General features: G+C 36.2%; 1 protein-coding gene across 1 annotated transcript in view; it reads left to right on the top strand.

The window, feature by feature from the left end:
• LMNTD1 (lamin tail domain containing 1) overlaps positions 1-19,442 on the top strand; it is a 54,226-nt gene that overhangs the window by 20,316 nt on the left and 14,468 nt on the right. Inside the window, exons 4-7 of the mRNA XM_069491206.1 lie at positions 4,326-4,512; positions 5,050-5,169; positions 12,021-12,238; positions 12,827-12,999. Coding sequence (XP_069347307.1) covers positions 4,326-4,512; positions 5,050-5,169; positions 12,021-12,238; positions 12,827-12,999 — 698 coding nt within the window. The remainder of the gene's footprint in view (positions 1-4,325; positions 4,513-5,049; positions 5,170-12,020; positions 12,239-12,826; positions 13,000-19,442) is intronic.

Raw genomic sequence — 19,442 nt, 5'->3', positions numbered from 1 at the left:
AAATCTTCAAGTCAACCAGAGAAAAAGGGCACTTACCTTCAAAGAAACAAAGAAGAAATTGGCTGGCAGTTGGGTTATCAACAGAAAAATAGAAAACAGAAACACTGGACTAAATCTCCAGCTAAGACATTGGTACTAAAACTGCAGGCCAACTGGGCAACATTTCTGACAAACTGATTCTCAAATCATAAGAAGTATTAGTTTTCTGTTGCTGCCATAACAAATTACCACCAACCTGGTGACTTAAAATAATGTTAATAGCATGCATTTGTTAACACACAGTTCTGTAGGTCATTAAGTCTGGCTTGGCTCAGCTAACTTTTAGAGTCTCACAATGTCAAAATCAAGGTGTTAGACATCTGGGTTCTTCTCTGGAGGCTCCGGGGGAAATCTACTTCCAGGCTCTTTGAGGTTGTTGAGGAAATTCAGTTCCTTGTGGTTGTAGGACTGAGGGCCCCATTTCCTCAGTGACTGTCAGCATGGAGTCACCCCTAGCTTTGAAAACCCTCTCCGCAGTCTTTGCACATGGGCTCCCACATCTCAGAGCCAGCAACAGTGCATCAAATCCTTCTCATGCTTGGACCCTGACTTCCCTTCTGCTGCAGCTCTCTTCTGCTTCCAGCTGGAGTAAATTCGCCAATTTTAAGGGCTTGTTTGATTAGATTGAGCCCACTTGAATAAATAGTCTCCCTATCTTAAGATCCATAACTTTAATTATACCTGCAAAGTCCTTTTTGCCATGGAATATAACATAGTCACAGATCCAGGGATTAGGGATGGATATCTTTGGGCAGCTATTCTGCCTACCATGAAGGGTCAAAGTCCAAAACAGTTAACACAATATTGAGAAAGGAAATGACAGAGGACTTGTCCAACCAAAATCAAGACTTAATATAAATCAATATAAATTAAAACCATTTGGTATAGACATAGGATGGAAAGCCAGATCAATAGGACAGAAAGCCTTATAATAGTCAGAAACTTGCTCCATGACAGAGGTGACATTACAAATCAGCAGAAAGATGAGGGACAATTTAATAAAGGTAGCTAGGAAAATTAGTTCCTTATGAAATACACGCACACGTATATACCATATATGTACAACACACATATATCATATATGTACAAATTAAAGCTATAAAAAGCAAATTCTTGAAATATTTAGAAGAAAATGTGACATAAGAGTAGAGAAAGAGTTCCTGTGTAGGACATATGAAGCAAACCTGGAAAGAAAAATATTAATATATTTATCACAGTAAAAATTTTAGAAGTTTAAACTGTACCATAAGAGACTGAAATTTTTTTTAACAAAAGCCTCTTCTTGCAGAAAATATGTGCATATATTTAAATACTATACTATAAATACCATAAATCAACTATAAAAATACAAAACAAGCGTATAGAAAAATGAGCAAATTGATATGAACAGCCAATTCATTGAAGAGGAAAACAGTGGCCAATAAATAGTTTGTTCTACTGCACTATAATCAGGGACAAACAAATTAAAATAGCAATGAGATTCCATTTTGTACCCACAACAGTGAAAAAAAATCAAGAAGTCTGAAAATGTGAAGTATTAGTAAGGATACAGGTAAGAAGAAGAGGGAATAGCAGGTGTGTAGGCAGTGGGTGAAGCATGCAGCAGCATCAGTTATGCTCTTGCAAGGAATTCTTTCTGGTGGCGGTTTAAGAATGGGAAGTAGGGAAAAGGAGATTAAAGAGGCTGGCAGATTACATAGAGCCTGATGAAGTTTGTGTTTTCTCTGGAAGGAAATGGTAAGACATTGAAAGATTTCCAGCAGGGAAGTGGCAACATCAGGTTTTGATTGTACAAAGATTGCTCTGGAAGCAAAATGGAGAATGTTGACAAGGGGATAAGACTGGAGAAACTGGTTAGCATGCTGTTACAGTGTCACCCAGAGATGATGGGAATTAATCTCTCTAAACCTCAGTTTCCCTATCAATATAAAATGGTACTTAAAATAGTACTCGTCTCACTAGGTTGGTGTGAGAATTTTAAAGGAGATAATATAGCGTTCCTCACATTTTTTTTTGACGGTGACCTTCAATAAGAAATACGTAGAAATATTTCAATGAAAAATATGTACGTCATTGTGAGGATTAAATGAGTTACTACAAGTTGACGTCACCAAAATCTTTGGTGACTCATATACTTTCAAATTCAGAATTTGGTGAATTTTAGGAAAGTAACATGGCATGGCATCTAGAACGCATATTATATAACACCCCATCAGAACTTAGAGAATGGGAGCTGTCTCCCGTCCCTCTGGACCGTTGTCAGGAAACGCCTGCAGGTCCTGTGTTCTGTCTGCATGGGGTCCTCACCTGTTCATCCATACAGGTAACTCCAGTGAGCGTTTTTTTTTTACATGAAGTAATAGAAGTACAAAAGACTTCTTTTTTCAAAATTTAATATGTTCTGTGAAATCTGTTGGCAACCCTCTTCCTTCCCCCCATCTAAATTCTTAGGTTTTTACTTGTTTTTTGGAATTTTTTTTTTTTGGTCCTGTATTTCAAGGACTAAAAAATTAGCACACATTTTGGTGTTAAGTGAAATAGTAAGTCACAATAGGTGGTAGTCTTCATCATCTTCTCTGTTAGTAAGTTTTTAAAGAATGTATGAAGATAGTCGTGAATGTACTGAGTGTTGGAATCCTGCTTCAGTTCACCTTGGCTGTGTCTACGTGACAACAATCCATTTGACAGGGAATAAAATTGTGTCTAGTGTCATTAGCACTCATGTGCTCCTCCCCCTTTGGTGTTGGCCCCAAACCTTCCTTTCCTTTTAAGTTTGGGGGGAGGAGTAGCACATCAGCTGCAATCAACCAACCTATGGGATCTACTTAGTGGTGAATGGATGGATGGCTGTTGGAAAGGTGAGGGTCGCTGGCCTGACTACACCACAGCATGGCCACCTGGGTTCCTCTAGAGGTGGCCTCAGTTTCCACCGTTTCTCCCACCCAGTGTTTGCTTCTTGCCCAGTTGAGAGGAGTTCTCGAGACTCCTGATGGGAGGCCGTTGCGCTTGCACCCTGCCCGGCTGTGTAGGTAACACTGAAGTACTGCTGTTTGGAAATACTTGCCTCTCGTAGATCCAGCCTTAATGTTTTTCTGACATCCTAGTAATAGCAGACCCTGCACAAAGTGGATATCAGAGTTAATACTGTGAGGAGACAAAATAATGAGAATAGTTTTACCAAAGATAATGAAATATCACGTCTGCATTTTACCATTGATCTGAGTGCATCCTTAGAAAACTGAATGTAACAAAAACCCAGGACATTTTTGGAAATTGTATGCTCTCTAGCAACTTTGTGTGAATTTTTATACAAGCACTGTTTTATGAGTTATATAAAATGTTATAAAAATAGAAAAAGAAAGACTTAGAGAAGTATCAAAAATCAAACATTAATTTTTCTGTAGGAAAACATACAAATACAAACCACTAAGGAAGATTATAAATCTCACTTCGGTTTGGAGCCAGGTTTTACTTCAAATATGTTTTTAAACTGTTTTCTGGTTTTTCAGAGCTTTTTAGATTTTGGAACTGTGGATAAGAAATTGTGGAGGGATTTATAAAGATATATATAAAAATAGAGAGAGAAAGAGGTGTAGATATGTACTGTTTTTTAAGTGCCTGGCACATGAGTAGTATTAGTTATTATTATTGGTAGAGATATATTTTACTTTTAAGATGCTGGTCCTAACCCACCAAAGTGATTTCATGATCTACTAATAGGTTATGACTTAATACTCTGAAAAATGCTGATATATAAATGATGAGCTTGATCTCTGGAACATTCCAAGCTCTCAACACAATTCCAAAAGTAAAAAAAATACCATCTTATGTGTATATAATAATGTTTTCACTTTTCAAAATTCTTTTAATCACATAGTTGCTATTCATCTTCTCAGCCATATTTTCAGAAATGTTTTAACTTATCTCTTGATCTACATTTGAGAGTTTCATGTCGCAATGATTTTATGTTGAACAGTAGGAAATTTAAATAGTTATAATCACACCTTCCTATGGTATTTATACCTTGACACCTAAAGTGCTTTTTAGGTTTTCTTTAATTATTTTATGTGAAATAGGTAGTTTCATTGCACAGATCAAGAAACAGAACTAAGAGATCAAGCCATTTATCTTAGGTTACAAAATACGCTATTTCTGTGTAGAACTTGTCCAATAGAAAATACAGTTTAGGAGCAGCTTCCAAAGCATATTTATTATTGCGTTCTCAGAGTGAGCCAAAGACAATCCTATCAGAAGACACCTTATAATCTTTGTGTTTTGTTTTCCAGTTCTCTTGGAGACATTAAAATAGCTGAAGTGAATATCAAGGGTTTGTTCGTGAAGCTCGTTAACTCTTCCCTTGACAAAGAACTCACCATTGGAGATCATTTTCTCCAGCAAAATGTGAATGGACAGAGAGTTTCTTTGTACCGATTCCTTCCAAATATCGTAATGCAGGCCAACTCCACAGTAACAGTGAGTATAAGATTTAAATAACAGAAACTAGAATCGTGGAGGAAAAATCCATTTACACCATCAGCCTGTGGCTCAGCACTGGTCTTACCATCACTCAGACTGTACATAAGATGTGATTTTTTGTTGTTGTTGGCTAATTGTGTCACTTTGTCCATCATTTGGATGTAAATTAATACCCATAGTTAAATTTCCACAGCTTTCTTCAATGTTGTATACAGTCCCTTTTTTAAATGATTTGACTGTTCAAATGAAATTCCTAAATTCCTAAAACTAAGCAAACATAATCCTTGAAAGATGAAGAGATTTGCTTAGAGAACAGATGATTGAGGCTGGCAGGCTCCCGCTCTTTCTCGTGCTTTCCTTTAAACCTGTACAGGTGCTGTTTGGTGTCATACAGCTTGGCATTATATGGTATACAGTCATGGTATTGTAAAACCTTATCTGTTCAGAAAGATTATGTTGCAATAATCCTGTGACGTTTGCAAAACTGTGTTGAACTCCAATGGCATTTGTCATGAACAAACTATTTTCTTTCAGGTGTGGGCAGCAGCCTCTGAAGCAAAGCACCAGCCACCATCAGATTTTCTTTGGAAGGAACAAAACAAGTTTATAACAAGTCCAGATTGTACAACGATCCTGTGCAAACCTAACGGTCAAGTTAGTGTCTGATTCTTAACAATAGTTTTCAATGAAATGGAGAGCCCTCATCCTCTTGGCTCACTCAGTTATTTTCCATCCCTAAAAGCCTGGATGGAATCATCACTAAATGCTGTGCCACAGCAGGTGCAAATCAATAACACCCTCTTCCCAGTGTCAAAGTGCCCAAGAGCTACTTACAATTTGGCAAAAATAATTTTTGATATCCCATATTTCTAAGAGGCTACTTCAAATTTCAGAGTCAAGGGTGGATTTTAGGTGTGATATTTTGCCTGAAGAGTGGGATAAAGACGGTACTACATACAGACCTCTTCTGTTCATTTATTCATTTCTCAAATATTTATTGAGATTTTTCTCTATTCTTACAGCTGTACCTAGTACTGGGAATATAACAGATTAAGATGCAGTATCTGCTCTCAAGGGACCAATATTTTAATGGAAGAGCTTACAAGTCTTAATTTGAAATGACTATACCTTATTCACTATAAAATTAAGTGTATTAGTAATAGCTTTGTGTAATTCATTCACAATATTTGGCAATTTTATATATTTGCTCTACCTTTTCTTCAGTATAATATTAGCATAAATATATGCCCATGGACACACCAGTAAGGTTTAAAGGGATCTCTTTTTATAACAAATAAAAAGTTTTTCCTTTTTAAAAACTATTCTTTAGGTCTTTATAAAATACCTGTCTTTTTTCTTTAGTCTAATTTACCACGTCATATAACTACTGGCCCACAAAGTAAGTTGACCAGAATCTATGTTTGAGTTTCTTTCTTGCTACATCATACCTGATGCTTAGATTGACTTTCCCTTTAGAATTCTGTGAGAACAGTTGTCATTAGATGGAGAGAACACTCAGATATAACTAAGCAGCCTTCACTCACTCAGCTTCAGAGTCCGTTGTGGACTCAAACTGAATTTTATAATACTTCTGATAATTTTCACTGATGGGGAAAATACAGTTATGCAATCTAAGTTATTCACTCATAAGAAAATTATTAGCAAAATGCACATTAGGATTAAGGCATTCTCATCTCAGAACTTTCACCATAGTTATCCACTCTGTAAATGGGTTTGTGGTTTGGACTTTGTATGTATGCGACTCCAGGCACAGAGAGTTAGACCAGACATACCAGGTCTCTGAGCTCCTGGAATGTACATTTTAGTAAATTATCATTCCCTGCACCTGAATTAGGCTTTGTACTTAAACTATTCCTTTTACCCAGTGGTTTGAACTACTTTGCGTATACAGGATCAGACCATTTATGTGGGGTGATGTAAGCACAAATAATTGTGTTTGCTAATGAAAGACCAAACTTGATTGATTGATTCATCTGGAAAATATTTACATATATTTAGTATCTGTCAGGCATGGTACTAGGTGCTGGAGGAAAGAACGTAAGTATTGCATAGTTCCTGTCCTCAGAAAACTCAGAGCCTTCTAGTAGAAACTGATATATAATAATAAATAATTGCAATACAGTGAAGCAATAATAGAAATATGTGCACAGAGCATGGCAGCCCAGGTCAGAAATATCAACTCTGTAAAAGAGAGTGTCAGGAAAAGCGTTGAGAGGAAGAAATACTTGTTTTGAGTCTGTAGGTGAGAGGGAGTTTACCCAGGTGACCTGAACCACGGTGATCTTGCCCCTTTCCACCTCCCTAACTCACCTCTCCCGATTGTTCTCTGTGCTCTCTGCTCTAACCACATCGGCCTTCTTTTACTACTTTTGCTTTCCAGTACTTGACTGTTCCTTTAAGCCACAGGGCCTTTGCACATGCTCTTGTCTCTCCATAGAATCTCTTTCCTCCTTTTTTACCTATTAAATCCTATCTGCTCTTCAGACCTCAGCTCAAGTTTTTTTTTTTCTAGTCATATCCCATTGGAGTAGAGATATTCCACCCTTGGTAAAGCATAAGCATTATTTAATTCAACTAGAAAATATTTCCATTAAATAGGCTGAAATATGACTTTAAGTCAACTTGAAACTCTAATGTAGGGACAGAGGTTTTTTTTTAACAAATTAATTTCCATTCTCACTTCCATGATACTGGACCTCACTATCTTCAATTGCCAGGTAGATTTTTCTTAAAACTACAGGGTTTTACATTCCCATAGACATGCTGAAACATAGACAGACCAAGCTTTCATCATGACCCTGGAATTGCTTTCTATTTATATAATTTATATATAGAAAATAATTCATATCTTGTGGAAAAAGTCACAGAGCCTGCAACTTTTTCCCTAAAATGCCAGCCAGTTATACAGATCAGAATAGATCCTGTTTCGGGACTTGAATACTTTTTTTTCTCTCTTTTTTTTTTTTTTTTTTTGAGACGGAGTCTCACTCTGTTGCCCGGGCTAGAGTGCCATGGTGTCAGCCTAGCTCACAGCAACCTCAAACTCCTGGGCTCAAGCAATCCTCCCGCCTCAGCCTCCCGAGTAGCTGGGACTATAGGCATGCGCCACCATGCCCGGCTAATTTTTTCTATATATTTTTAGTTGTCCAGATAATTTCTTTCTATTTTTAGTACAGACAGGGTTTCGCTCTTGCTCAGGCTGGTCTCGAACTCCTGAGCTCAAACGACCCACCCGCCTCAGCCTCCCAGAGTGCTAGGATTACAGGCATGAGCCACCGCACCCGGCCATACTATTTTTTAAGATAGGGCAAAGCGAAGTTATATTACAGGTCATTATTAAAAAGAAACCTAAAATGAAGTATGACTTAGGCTACTTTTTTGAGTCATCTTGTTATGAACATGGCAACAGGTAATATTCAGTACAGCTACAAATCTTAAAGTGTACTATAAAGGTGGATCTTAGTTTTACTTTGCCACAAGTTAACTATGTAATTGTTTTTCTACTTTCTCATCTGTAAAGAGATTGTCCAGTATAATCACTGAGATTCTATGAGTCTATGGATTTCTAAAACAGGACTAGGTTTTTTTCACCAGTCACATTACTGTCCTTATAGGATTTGTAGCCTCTATATTACATGTTAAAAAACTAATAAACATCTTATATTTATTCAATGTCTGGCACTTTCCCAGTACATTGCTTTGCATTAGAGATCCAGGTATGGAACAGACCAATTCCATGCAATAGGAGCTCATTGAAGGGATGTTTATATATGTATTATCTCATTTGCTTCTCAGTAATGTTTAAGTATTTTACAATGGAGGAAAATGGGGCTTGGAAAGTTAAATGACTCACTCAGAGTCACATGATCAGTAAAATGCCAGAACTAAAATAAAACCACATCTTCTAACTCCAAGAATTTTTCTATTGTACTAAAAATAGTTTACAAAGTTCCTCTGGCCAACATCCTAGAGCTGAGGTTAAATTGTAGCCCATTATCACCATCATCATCTAATATTTTTAAGTTCCTATAATACAGGGAAAAATAAAATATTGCTCTTATCTAGGAAAGGCATATTATCTCATTAAAAATAATCACATTGAAAAAAAGATCACGACATATTTTCAATATAAATGACTGTGTCTGAGCTACTGAAAAAGGAGGATCCTTAACTGATGATCTGCAGTAAAAGTGGGACTTTCTTGCTGTCATCCATGAAAATGAACTTTAAAAAAATATTTCATCTTTCTCTTTTTCTGTTGTGGGTTTAGCCTGGCTGAACTTGCCTTATGTTGTCTTTGTGTCTGTTTAATTTGTCAAGCCAAGTAGAAGGTTTTTCAATGGTTACAGCATTAAGTCCAAATCTCTAATTTTATAAACTAAAAACATAATATAAGAACAAGTAGAATGTTAGGACACACTTTGGTGCTTAATTTTCTCATATTGAATGAAAATATAACTGTTAGTCCTGATGCAGAATTTTCCTAAATAATTTTTGTACATACATGTTGTGTACTTGCCACATTCAGGAAATCGAACTCCAGCTTTAGTGCTCATGGGTCTCTTTAATACTCCCACCTAGGGGTCTAGCCTAGAGAACATGTTTTCTTCTCCATCTCTCTAGTTCTACTGCCCATTTCCCCATCCCAAATAAGATACTGATATATATGAATACAAGTATAGTGTCTTAAATGTTTAAAATTTTAACTTATTAATATTACAACTACTTTTTGCACAGTTCTTTATAGTTATGAAAGTCAATAGCTCAACTGAATTTTACAACACCCTTGTAAGAGCAATTCCTCACTACCACCCTCCCCATTTTACATATGAGAACACAGTCCAATGTAGTAAGTGACTAACCTGTCTGAGGTTATATAGCTTATGGTATTTAGAACTAGAAGCGAGGGCCAGGATGTCTTACTATATCGTTATCATGTTGTTCACTACTCCACAGACAGTAGATAAGTGACATTATACAGTTTATTTTTAAATTCTTTTGTATCTTATCTTATACCATACACAAAAATCAACTCAAAATGGATAAAAGGGCACATAAAACTCCTAGGAGAGAACATAGGAGAAAAGTACATTGACATTGACCATGGCAATGATTTTTTGGCTATCACATCCAAAGCTGCAGCTACAAAAGCAAAAATACATAAAGGAGACTACATCAAATTTGAAAGTTTCTGCACAGCAAAGGAAATAATTAACAAAATGAAACGGCAGCCTGCAGACTTGGAAAAAATATTTGCAAACCACATATCTGGTCAGGGGTTAATATCCAAAATTTATAAAGAACCCTTACAACTCAATAGCAGAAAAAGAATCTGGTTAAAAATGAGCAAAGGACCTGAACAGACATTTCTCCAAAGAATACATAAAAATGGCCAAAAAATATTTGAAAAGGTGTTCAACGTCACTAAGTACAAAAAAAAAAAAAATGCAAATTAATACCACTATGAGATATCACCTCATACCTAGTAGGATGGCTATTATCAAAAAGACAAGAGATTACAAATGTTGACAAAGTTATGGAGAAAGGGAAACCCTAGTACACTGTTGGTGGTAATATAGATTGGTATAGCCATTATGGAAAGCTGGAGGTTCCTTAAGAAATTAAAAGTAGAACTACCATACGACCCAGAAATCCCTCTTTTGGGTATATACCCAAAGGAGATTAAATCACTACCTTGTAAAGATTCTGCACTCCCATGTTCATTGCAGCATTATTCACAACAGCCAAGATATGAAAATAATCTAATTGTCCATCAACAGATGAATGGATAAAAATGTGAGATATATATATATTATACACACAGTGGAATATTTTTCAGCCTTAAAAAGAAGGAGATCCTGCCATTTACCACAACATGGATGGATCTGGAGGACATTATGCTAAGTGAAATAGGCAAGACACAGAAAGAATATATTACATGATCTCTTAAACCTAAGACATGAAACCTTAAGAATTCTAGAAGAAAATGTTGGGAAAACTCTTACAGACATCAGCCTAAGCAAAGAATTTATGAAGAAGACCCCCAAAACAGCGGGGACCTGATCAAATTAAAAAGCTTCTGCACAGCCAAGGAAACTATCATTAGAGCGAATAGACAACCTACAGAATGAGAGAAAATATTTGTATGTTACACATCCGATAAAGGGCTGATAACAAGAATCTATATAGAACTTAAGAAAATTAACAAGAAAAAAATCAAACAACCCCATTAAAAAGTGGGCAAAGGCCATGAACAGAAACTTTGCAAAAGAAAACAGAATAATGGCCAGGAAACATATAAAAAAGTGCTCAACATCTCTAATCATCAGGGAAATGCAAATCAAAACCACAATGAGGTATCACTTAACTCCAGTGAGAATGGCTTTCATCAAAAAGTCCTAAAACAACAAATGCTGGTGTGGTTGTGGAGAGATAGGAACACTCTTACACTGCTGGTGAGACTGCAAATTAGTACAACCTCTGTGGAAAGTAATTTGGAGATATCTCAAAGAACTAAAAATAGAAATACCATTTGATCCCGCAATCCCACTACTAGGCATCTACCCAAAGGAAAAAAAGACATTTTATAATAAAGACATCTGCACTCACATGTTTATGGCAGCACAATTGGTAATTACAAAGATGTGGAAACAACCCAAGTGTCCATCAATCCACGAGTGGATTAATAAAATGTGGTATATGTATACTATGGAATACTACTCAACCATAAAAAAAAAAAATGGTGAACTGGCACCTCTTATATTATCCTGAGTGGAGCTACAACACATTCTTTGAAGTCAAGTATCACAAGAATGAAAAAACAAGCACCACATGTACTCACCACCAAATTGGTATTAACTGCTCAACACTCAGATGCTCACATGGAAGTAATATTCACTGGGTGCTGGGCAGGTGGGAGGGGGGTGGAGGAGATAGGTAAGTTCATAACTCATGGGTTTGGAGTGCACTGTCTGGGGGATGGGCACACTTGTAGCTCTGGCTTGGGTGATGCAAAGGCAATATATGTAACCAAAATGTTTGTACCCCCATAATATTTTGAAGTTTAAAAAAAGAAAATAAATAAATAAATTGGAAAAAAAAGAAAATTTACATGATCTCACTTCTAAGTGGAATCTTAAAAAAAAGTCAATATACAAAGATAGAGAATAAAACTGCTATTATAGGGAACAGGGGAGAAAACAGGGAGATATAGGTCAAAAGATATAAAATAGCAGATACATAAGATGAATAAATCTAGAGATCTAATGTACAACATGAGGACTAATAAAATTGTATTGCACTTAGAATTTTTGTTAAATAAGTAGCTCTTAGCTGCTCTTGTCACAAAAAAGTGATTATGTGAGATGATAGCTCTCTGAATTTGCTGCACTATAGTTACCATTTTACTGTCTATATGTATCCCATAACATTATGTTGTAAACCTCAAATGTACACAATTAACATTAATGAATTATTTTCATTAGGCTGTTTCCTGGTACACTCTTATTCACTGGAAGCAAGCATGGGAGAAATTAGAGACTGACATTGAGTTTGACAGATCTTCAATAGTAAGTCCAAAATTCCGAAGGCACATGTTTCAGTGGGCAGCATCTACAACTACAGTAACTACAGAAACAGAAGATCAGCCTAAGAAAGATACCTCAAAACGTCAGCTGCAATCAGATCAACTTTTTATTAAGAGGTAAAGGTTGTTTTGTTTGTTTGGTTTTTTACTGAGTCCTTCTCATAATTAGTAACTGAGCACGTGGGAATGACCGGATGACAAATAAATATGTGATGAATAAATAAATCAGTGATTTTTAGAAACTACTATTTGGAATAGGACCCATATGAAAAGCATAAACACATAGAGTGAGCAGGCATATACTCATGGGACAATGAAGGCTGCCGATTGTGACTAGGTAATATTGAGACCTCTGTGGCCATTTCACTTTTCACTGGCACTGCTATTGGAGGCAAGGCTTCTGCAGGGGGGTGAAGAGGTGAAGTTATCACCAAGTTTGTAGCAGTGCTAAGGTGGAGGGAGGGGTGTATCACCTAGACATCTCATCTTGGATCAAGAGCTGGCTGTCTACAGAGGTGCAGAAGATGTTATTCATTTGTAGGCAAATGCTTCTGAAGTTATAATAAAAGTTCTGCCTGCAAGGTCTAGAAAAGCTATATTCTCTTGTTCCTGAAACATGCTTTCACTTTAATTGTGCCTTCAGCACTAATGCCACCACATAAAATGTCTTTTGAGTTCAACTTGATCCTTTTTTTTCTTTTACAGAGAAAAGGAAATTCCACCAACCCTTTTCCTCAGTCGCAGCCCTTGGTGCCAGAGTCCCTTCGCCCCTGCACATCCCTACAGTCCTCTGATTGAACCGTACAATACAGGCACTGCAGGAAGCAGGTTGAGTAGCCAGCCCGGGTCTCAGTCAACCAGACTGGATCCAGCCCCAGGCAGGTCAAAAGGATACTTATCCCAGTGGAGAGTAAGGAGTGTGAGTGTGAGAGTGTGTGTGTGTGAGTGTGTGTGTAACAACTAGTGAAAAGGGATTGGTTAACTGATAAAATTTGCTAAGTATTAAAAAAAAATTCATATTCTCAAGAATAGATGGCTCCTTAAGCAAGTATTATAAACAATTCACTTACATTTGCTCTAGCACAGTATCTTCCACAGTTAGTTCTTAATAACTATCTGTTGAATGAATCAAAAGAACAGTGTGGCCAGCAGGAGTATATATGATTCTTGAAGTTGATTTGAAAAGTACATTTTGTTTTTTCATCAGGCAGGAAAAATTGATCTTACTAGTCATACTGTGCTAGAAAATATCCATCTTTTCCAAACACACTTTTACAGTTATCCCAAATTCTTATTTCTTCCCTCCTTGTCTGTGATCTTTAAGACACCCCTGCAGAATCACAGGATTCTCCGTAAAACAGCATGAAAACCGCTGTGTTGGTAGGCTAACATATTCTGGGGAAATAGTGCTCCAAAAATAGTGTCTTTTAGAAGTAGAATGATGGAAATTTTATAAATTACTGAATATATTACATTTTCATAAAACTACATACCACGTATATCTATGCCTGAGTTTCTTCATCTGGAAAGTAAGATTTGGGTCTGGAATTTCAAGGGCTCTTTCAGCAATAAATTCTGTGAGAAATAGATGTAGATATAGATGTAGATGTATGGGTGTATATATATACTTTGATCTTTAGTATTTTATGATAAATTTGAGGTTCTCAAGAAGTATATTAATTTATGCTTTTCTCCAATTAATGATAACCTTCACTATTTTATTCATCCTGAACAACTTATTTTCCTAAGATATTTGGTTTCAAATATTTTTAAGGCACATTTCTATAGTGGTGGCTACTCACCTTGGTTATTCAATAACATTTGCTATTCAGCACAAAACATGTCACTTTATGTGCATGTTTTGTAATAGCAATCAGAAAAATTGTTGCTTGGATACCTTTAGGGCCTCTGCTCATCATTATATAACTTTTTAATTCTCTATTCATTAAATTTTCAGCATGAAGAGATATATGCCAGAATTGTAAGAACCATTCTTTAATTTCTATTGCAAAATATGGCCACAAAGAGACAGATTTTATGAGTGCTTGGTTGATGATTGATTGGATAAAACAATTGTGAATCACCAGTTCATTTCCTTGAAAGAATATGTAACATGATTCTTCAAGGAAAGTTACATGGTTTGTTAATTATCTAATATCTTTTTAATTTGCCTACTACTGGACTATTTCCTATCGTTAACACACACTCAATAGCTGGCAAAGAAAAACAGATAAAACAATAATTCATTAATTTTACTTGTAGGTCTTTCAATCCTGCCCCTTTTACCCTACAACATTAAATAGGCTAGTTTGCTGAGTTACAGAAGAAAGAATCTTAGATAGAAAGAAATCTATCTTCTGTCCGGAAATAGTTGCCTTGTTTTTAACTGTATTTCTCAAATGTGCTATAATGGAGTTTAGAGACTAACTAATAAGATAATTTTAAAGAAACATCTACACACCATAAGCCTAATTTATACAAGCACAGTTTGTCTTAAAAAGCACATTAAAATACAGAAAATATAATGTAAAAAGCATCCATAAACTAATCATTCTGAATTAATTCATGTTAATATTTTGTCATAGTGCTTTGCATTACAAAAAAAATTCATAAATTTGAAGTTCTCTGTGATTGTCTTTTCAGTCCTGATTTGATATTGGAATAAATCATTCTGGTCCTCATTTGTATACTTTAATTACATATCTATGGATCCATAAAATATATATAGTATAATTTATATAATTTTAATTATATAAATGGCCTTATGCTAAAGATGACTTCTCTTTTTTTATTTATTTGGAATTCCTTATTTGTCATTTCAATATTCTGATTTTGTTTGGTATCCATTGCTAGAGAGCTGGTGTTCCCTTTTGCGGGTGACCTTTTGCTCTGATTCTTCATACTTCCAGAGTTCTTACGCTGATTCCTTCTCAACAGGAGCAGCTGTTGCTTCTTATTTTTGGATTTTCTTTTGTTTAGATAGAGCTTATTCTCCTCCCCTCACTCATACAGGTGTGTTTGTAGCATATGTTGGGTAAGAACCTTTGGCTTTGCTTGTAGGTGCTTTGATGGCGATCTAGGTTCTGGATGGATGCCTTGTTTATAGATATCCTTGGTATGGTGGTTTTCTCAGTGGCTAGTTGTTTGTAGGCTATAGCTATGGTGAGCTATGTGAGTGGGCAGATTCCCTGTCTCTCTTTGATGAGGGAGGATGGAGGTCTTTGAAATCCTTTCTCTTTCCCTATCCCTGTGGTCTTCTTAACAGTCGGAATTGTATTGACATGCCCAGTTTAATCTCTGAGACAGTAGCTGGTGCTTGTGGGTGAGAGTCAACCACCTCTTGTATGATTGAGTCAGAAAATGCTGTAATGGGAGTGTGAAAAGTATTTTCTATCATAGACAATTTATTCAACAATGACTGAGTACCTACAATGAATCACAGGACTAGACACCAGAGACACAAAATTAACTAAGGCACTTTTCTTCTAGGGTGAGAGACAAAATAGTTAAGCAACCAAAAGTAGTAGGAATGGTGGCTTTCAAATATTTTTTACCAAAACCACAGGAAGAATTATGTTTTATATCATTATTTGATGTACATGTATATGTTTTTATGTAACTGAAGCAAAAATTTTAAAAGACATTATTTATTTTTCTAAGTTCAGTACATTCTGATATTTCTTACTATAGTCTCTTCTATTTTAAATACTTGTCATGACCCTCAAGACAAGAATTCTCTATATAATGACTTCTATTCAACACTATGAAATATGCACAAAGCTCATTACCCCATAACTCAGCAATTCCATTCCCAGGAACTATATATGCCTAACAAATATATACGTATGTATACCAAAAGACATGTACAATAATGGTCACAGCAACTGTTCTTGCAATAGCCAAAAACTAGAAGCAATCCAATTGTTTATCAATAATACAATGACTACATAAATTATGATATGTTCATATAATCCCATAAGCAATGAAAATGAAGGAACTACTGCCACATGCAATAATATCAGTGAATCTCATATTGAGCAAAAACTTTCAGACAAAAAGGATTGTATATTGGATGATTCCCTGTACATAACATTCCAAAACATACAAAATTGAACCATGGTGTCCAAGATGATAATAGTACTATAGCTACCTCTGGGAGAAGAAAGTGGCAATACTTGTAGAGTATACAAAAAGTGCTTCCAGAATACTGGCAGTGTTCCATTTCTTGATCTGAGTGGTGTTTACAAGTATGTGTTACTGTTTTCATTATGCTATGCAATCATGATTTGTGAACTTTTCTATATGTATGTTATACTTAAAAGCTTATTTTTAAAAAGCTTTTTTTTTTTTTTTTTTTTTGAGACAGAGTCTCACTTTGTTGCCCAGGCTAGAGTGAGTGCCATGGCGTCAGCCTAGCTCACAGCAACCTCAAACTCCTGAGCTCAAGGGATCCTCCTGTCTCAGCCTCCTGAGTAGTTGGGACTACAGGCATGCACCACCATGCCCGGCTAATTTTTTCTATATATATTTTTAGCTGTCCATATAATTTCTTTCTATTTTTAGTAGAGATGGGGTCTCGCTCTTGCTCAGGCTGGTCTCGAACTCCTGAGCTCAAATGATCCGCCCACCTCGGCCTCCCAGAGAGCTAGGATTACAGGCGTGAGCCACTGCGCCCGGCCTTTAAAAAGCTTAATGAAAAATTAGAAAGGGAAGAAAGCATGGTTACAGTAAAGAGCACTGACAGTTTCTACTCTGCCAAGGAAAGAGAAAGAAAATCTAAAAAAATGCAAAATGAATATTAATAACATGAAGCTTATTTAGTATAGGAAAAAATAGTCTTACCATAAATAAGCCTATCATTATATTACAATGTGTTAGGAATTAATTTTAATATGGTATGTCATAACTCAGTCATTTCTAGGAATACCTCGTGGCAGAGATGGCTAATTGCAGCCCCTAAACCATTGTTCCTTTAGGCACAAGATTCACAGGTCTGGGGAAATCTAAACACATGGATGCCAAGAATAAAGCCTGTTTTTTCCAGCCTTTTCTACAACCAGTGGGATTATGTGTCAACATTCTGTACAATGGCATGTGAGCAAAAATCATTTATGCAACATCTGGATTATGCTCTTGGAGTCTGTGCTCCCTGTGTCTTCTCTGTGGCATGGTAGCAGGGGCTGGAGCTGCCATATTTCAACTCTGAGATAAAGCCGTGTTTTGACGATGGAAGAGCCACCCTAAGTGCTCTGTATTGGCACATCTCCAGACTGTTAAGTGAAATAGACATAATCTTGTTTAAGCCATTGTTAAGTTGGATCATTGTGTCTGAGCCAGATGGCCCACACAGCATTGCTACCACTTAAGATTTAGTTTCACTTAATAGGCTACTGGTTAAAAAGAAAACAAAAAATCACAGCTAGAACGCACATTTTTAAGACAGGCAAATTTGAATACAGAATGAATATTAGATGTTGAGTCATTGGTCTTTTCTTAGGTGTGTTAATTGTGTTGTAGTTATATTGGTGGTTCTTAGGAGATTCATACTGAAATCTTTACTTACTTTCTGGTGGTTGGTTTGGTGATGTAAGCATATATGACAGATATAGATAATGTAAATATGGCAAAATAATGAATGAATCTGGGTGATAAATATACAGGTTTGGTTGTATTATTCATTGATATTTTCTGTATGTTTGAAATTTTTCACAAGAAAAATTTGGAAAAAATAAAATAAAACAGACCTTTTTGATAGAATGTAATATGCATCAGGAGCCATTAGAGCACAAATGCAAGGCCTTGGGTCTCAGTCCATAAAGGAGTCCCTCCACAAAGGACAGAGGCCTCTTAACAAAGCAGATAGGTTTGCATTGTGTTGCCATTATTCATCCTGGATCTAGAGAGAATATGTTTCCTTCTTGCTGAGATTAGTTTACAGATTGTGGACAATTTTGTCAGTCTTCTGTAACTCAGGTTAAATGACAGAAACTAGTCTGAAGATAGCATTTTGCAAACACTGTCTTAAACTAGTATTGTGGATATATGTTCACTGTTTAATGCACTTTATTTGCACCCTGTTTTATGTGCTTTGCCTATCATCTGTGATCTACCTTGTACACTGCAGTGGGGTTCATTTTAATTGTGGTCTCCATACCTGCTACTGTCTTCCATGCAGATATTATTATGGTAATAATAAAGTCTCCTTGTTTCTGAGGGTTACAGACCACACTATGAAAACCAAATTGTTAGAAAATAAATGAAACTAGAACATAGATAACCTTATGCAGAAATGAAACATTTAAAATCTCATTAATGTGAGCTCTATATTAAGATCACATTCATGAAATTTTACTTAAGCTGGACTATGGGCAATTACTCATTACAGTTAAATAGATCTGCCTTATCTGTCTTGGGATCAAAGTATTTCCTTCCCATAAGAAATTGCTTCCAGGCCAGGCGCAGTGACTCACTCCTGTAATCTAACACTTTGGGAGGGCAAGGCAGGAGGATCACTTGAGCCCAGGAGTTTGAGGTGGCAGTGAGCTATGATGACACCACTGCACTCTAGCGCAGGCAACAGTGCGAGACCCTGTCTCAAAAAATAAATAAATAAATAAATAAAATTAAAAATTAAAATAAAAATGTAAAGAAAGAAAGAAATTGCTTCCAATACAGATAAATTTTCTTTATGTATTCTTCAGATTAGTATCTGTTCTGTTTATTGATGTTTGACTGTATTACATGGTTTAAATTTATAAGATTAAGAATTTGGAATGCCTAACATCACATTTCTCTGACTGGGTAGGGTATTAGTCAATATTATATATATGTATATAAATATATTAGTTAATAACTCAAAATTTTATGAATCAATATACAGAAATTTTTAAATAAAAAAAAAGATCTGGCCGGGCGCGGTGGCTCACGCCTGTAATCCTAGCACTCTGGGAGGCCGAGGTGGGCGGATCATTTGAGCTCAGGAGTTCGAGACCAGCCTGAGCAAGAGCGAGACCCCATCTCTACTAAAAATAGAAAGAAATTATATGGACAGCTAAAAATATATATAGAAAAAAAAATTAGCCGGGCATGGTGGTGCATGCCTGTAGTCCCAGCTACTCGGGAGGCTGAGACAGGAGGATCGCTTGAGCTCAGGAGTTTGAGGTTGCTGTGAGCTAGGCTGATGCCACGGCACTCACTCTAGCCTGGGCAACAGAGTGAGACTCTGTCTCAAAAAAAAAAAAAAAAAAAAAAAAAGATCTGACTATCCTGTGGAATAGAAAAGGCTAATTGCTGTACTTGGACCACTTAACAATCAGACTGA

Source organism: Eulemur rufifrons, chromosome 16 (genome assembly GCF_041146395.1).
Source record: "Eulemur rufifrons isolate Redbay chromosome 16, OSU_ERuf_1, whole genome shotgun sequence".
NCBI classification, from domain to species: domain Eukaryota; kingdom Metazoa; phylum Chordata; class Mammalia; order Primates; family Lemuridae; genus Eulemur; species Eulemur rufifrons.
This window is presented reverse-complemented; position numbering and strand designations above follow the sequence as displayed.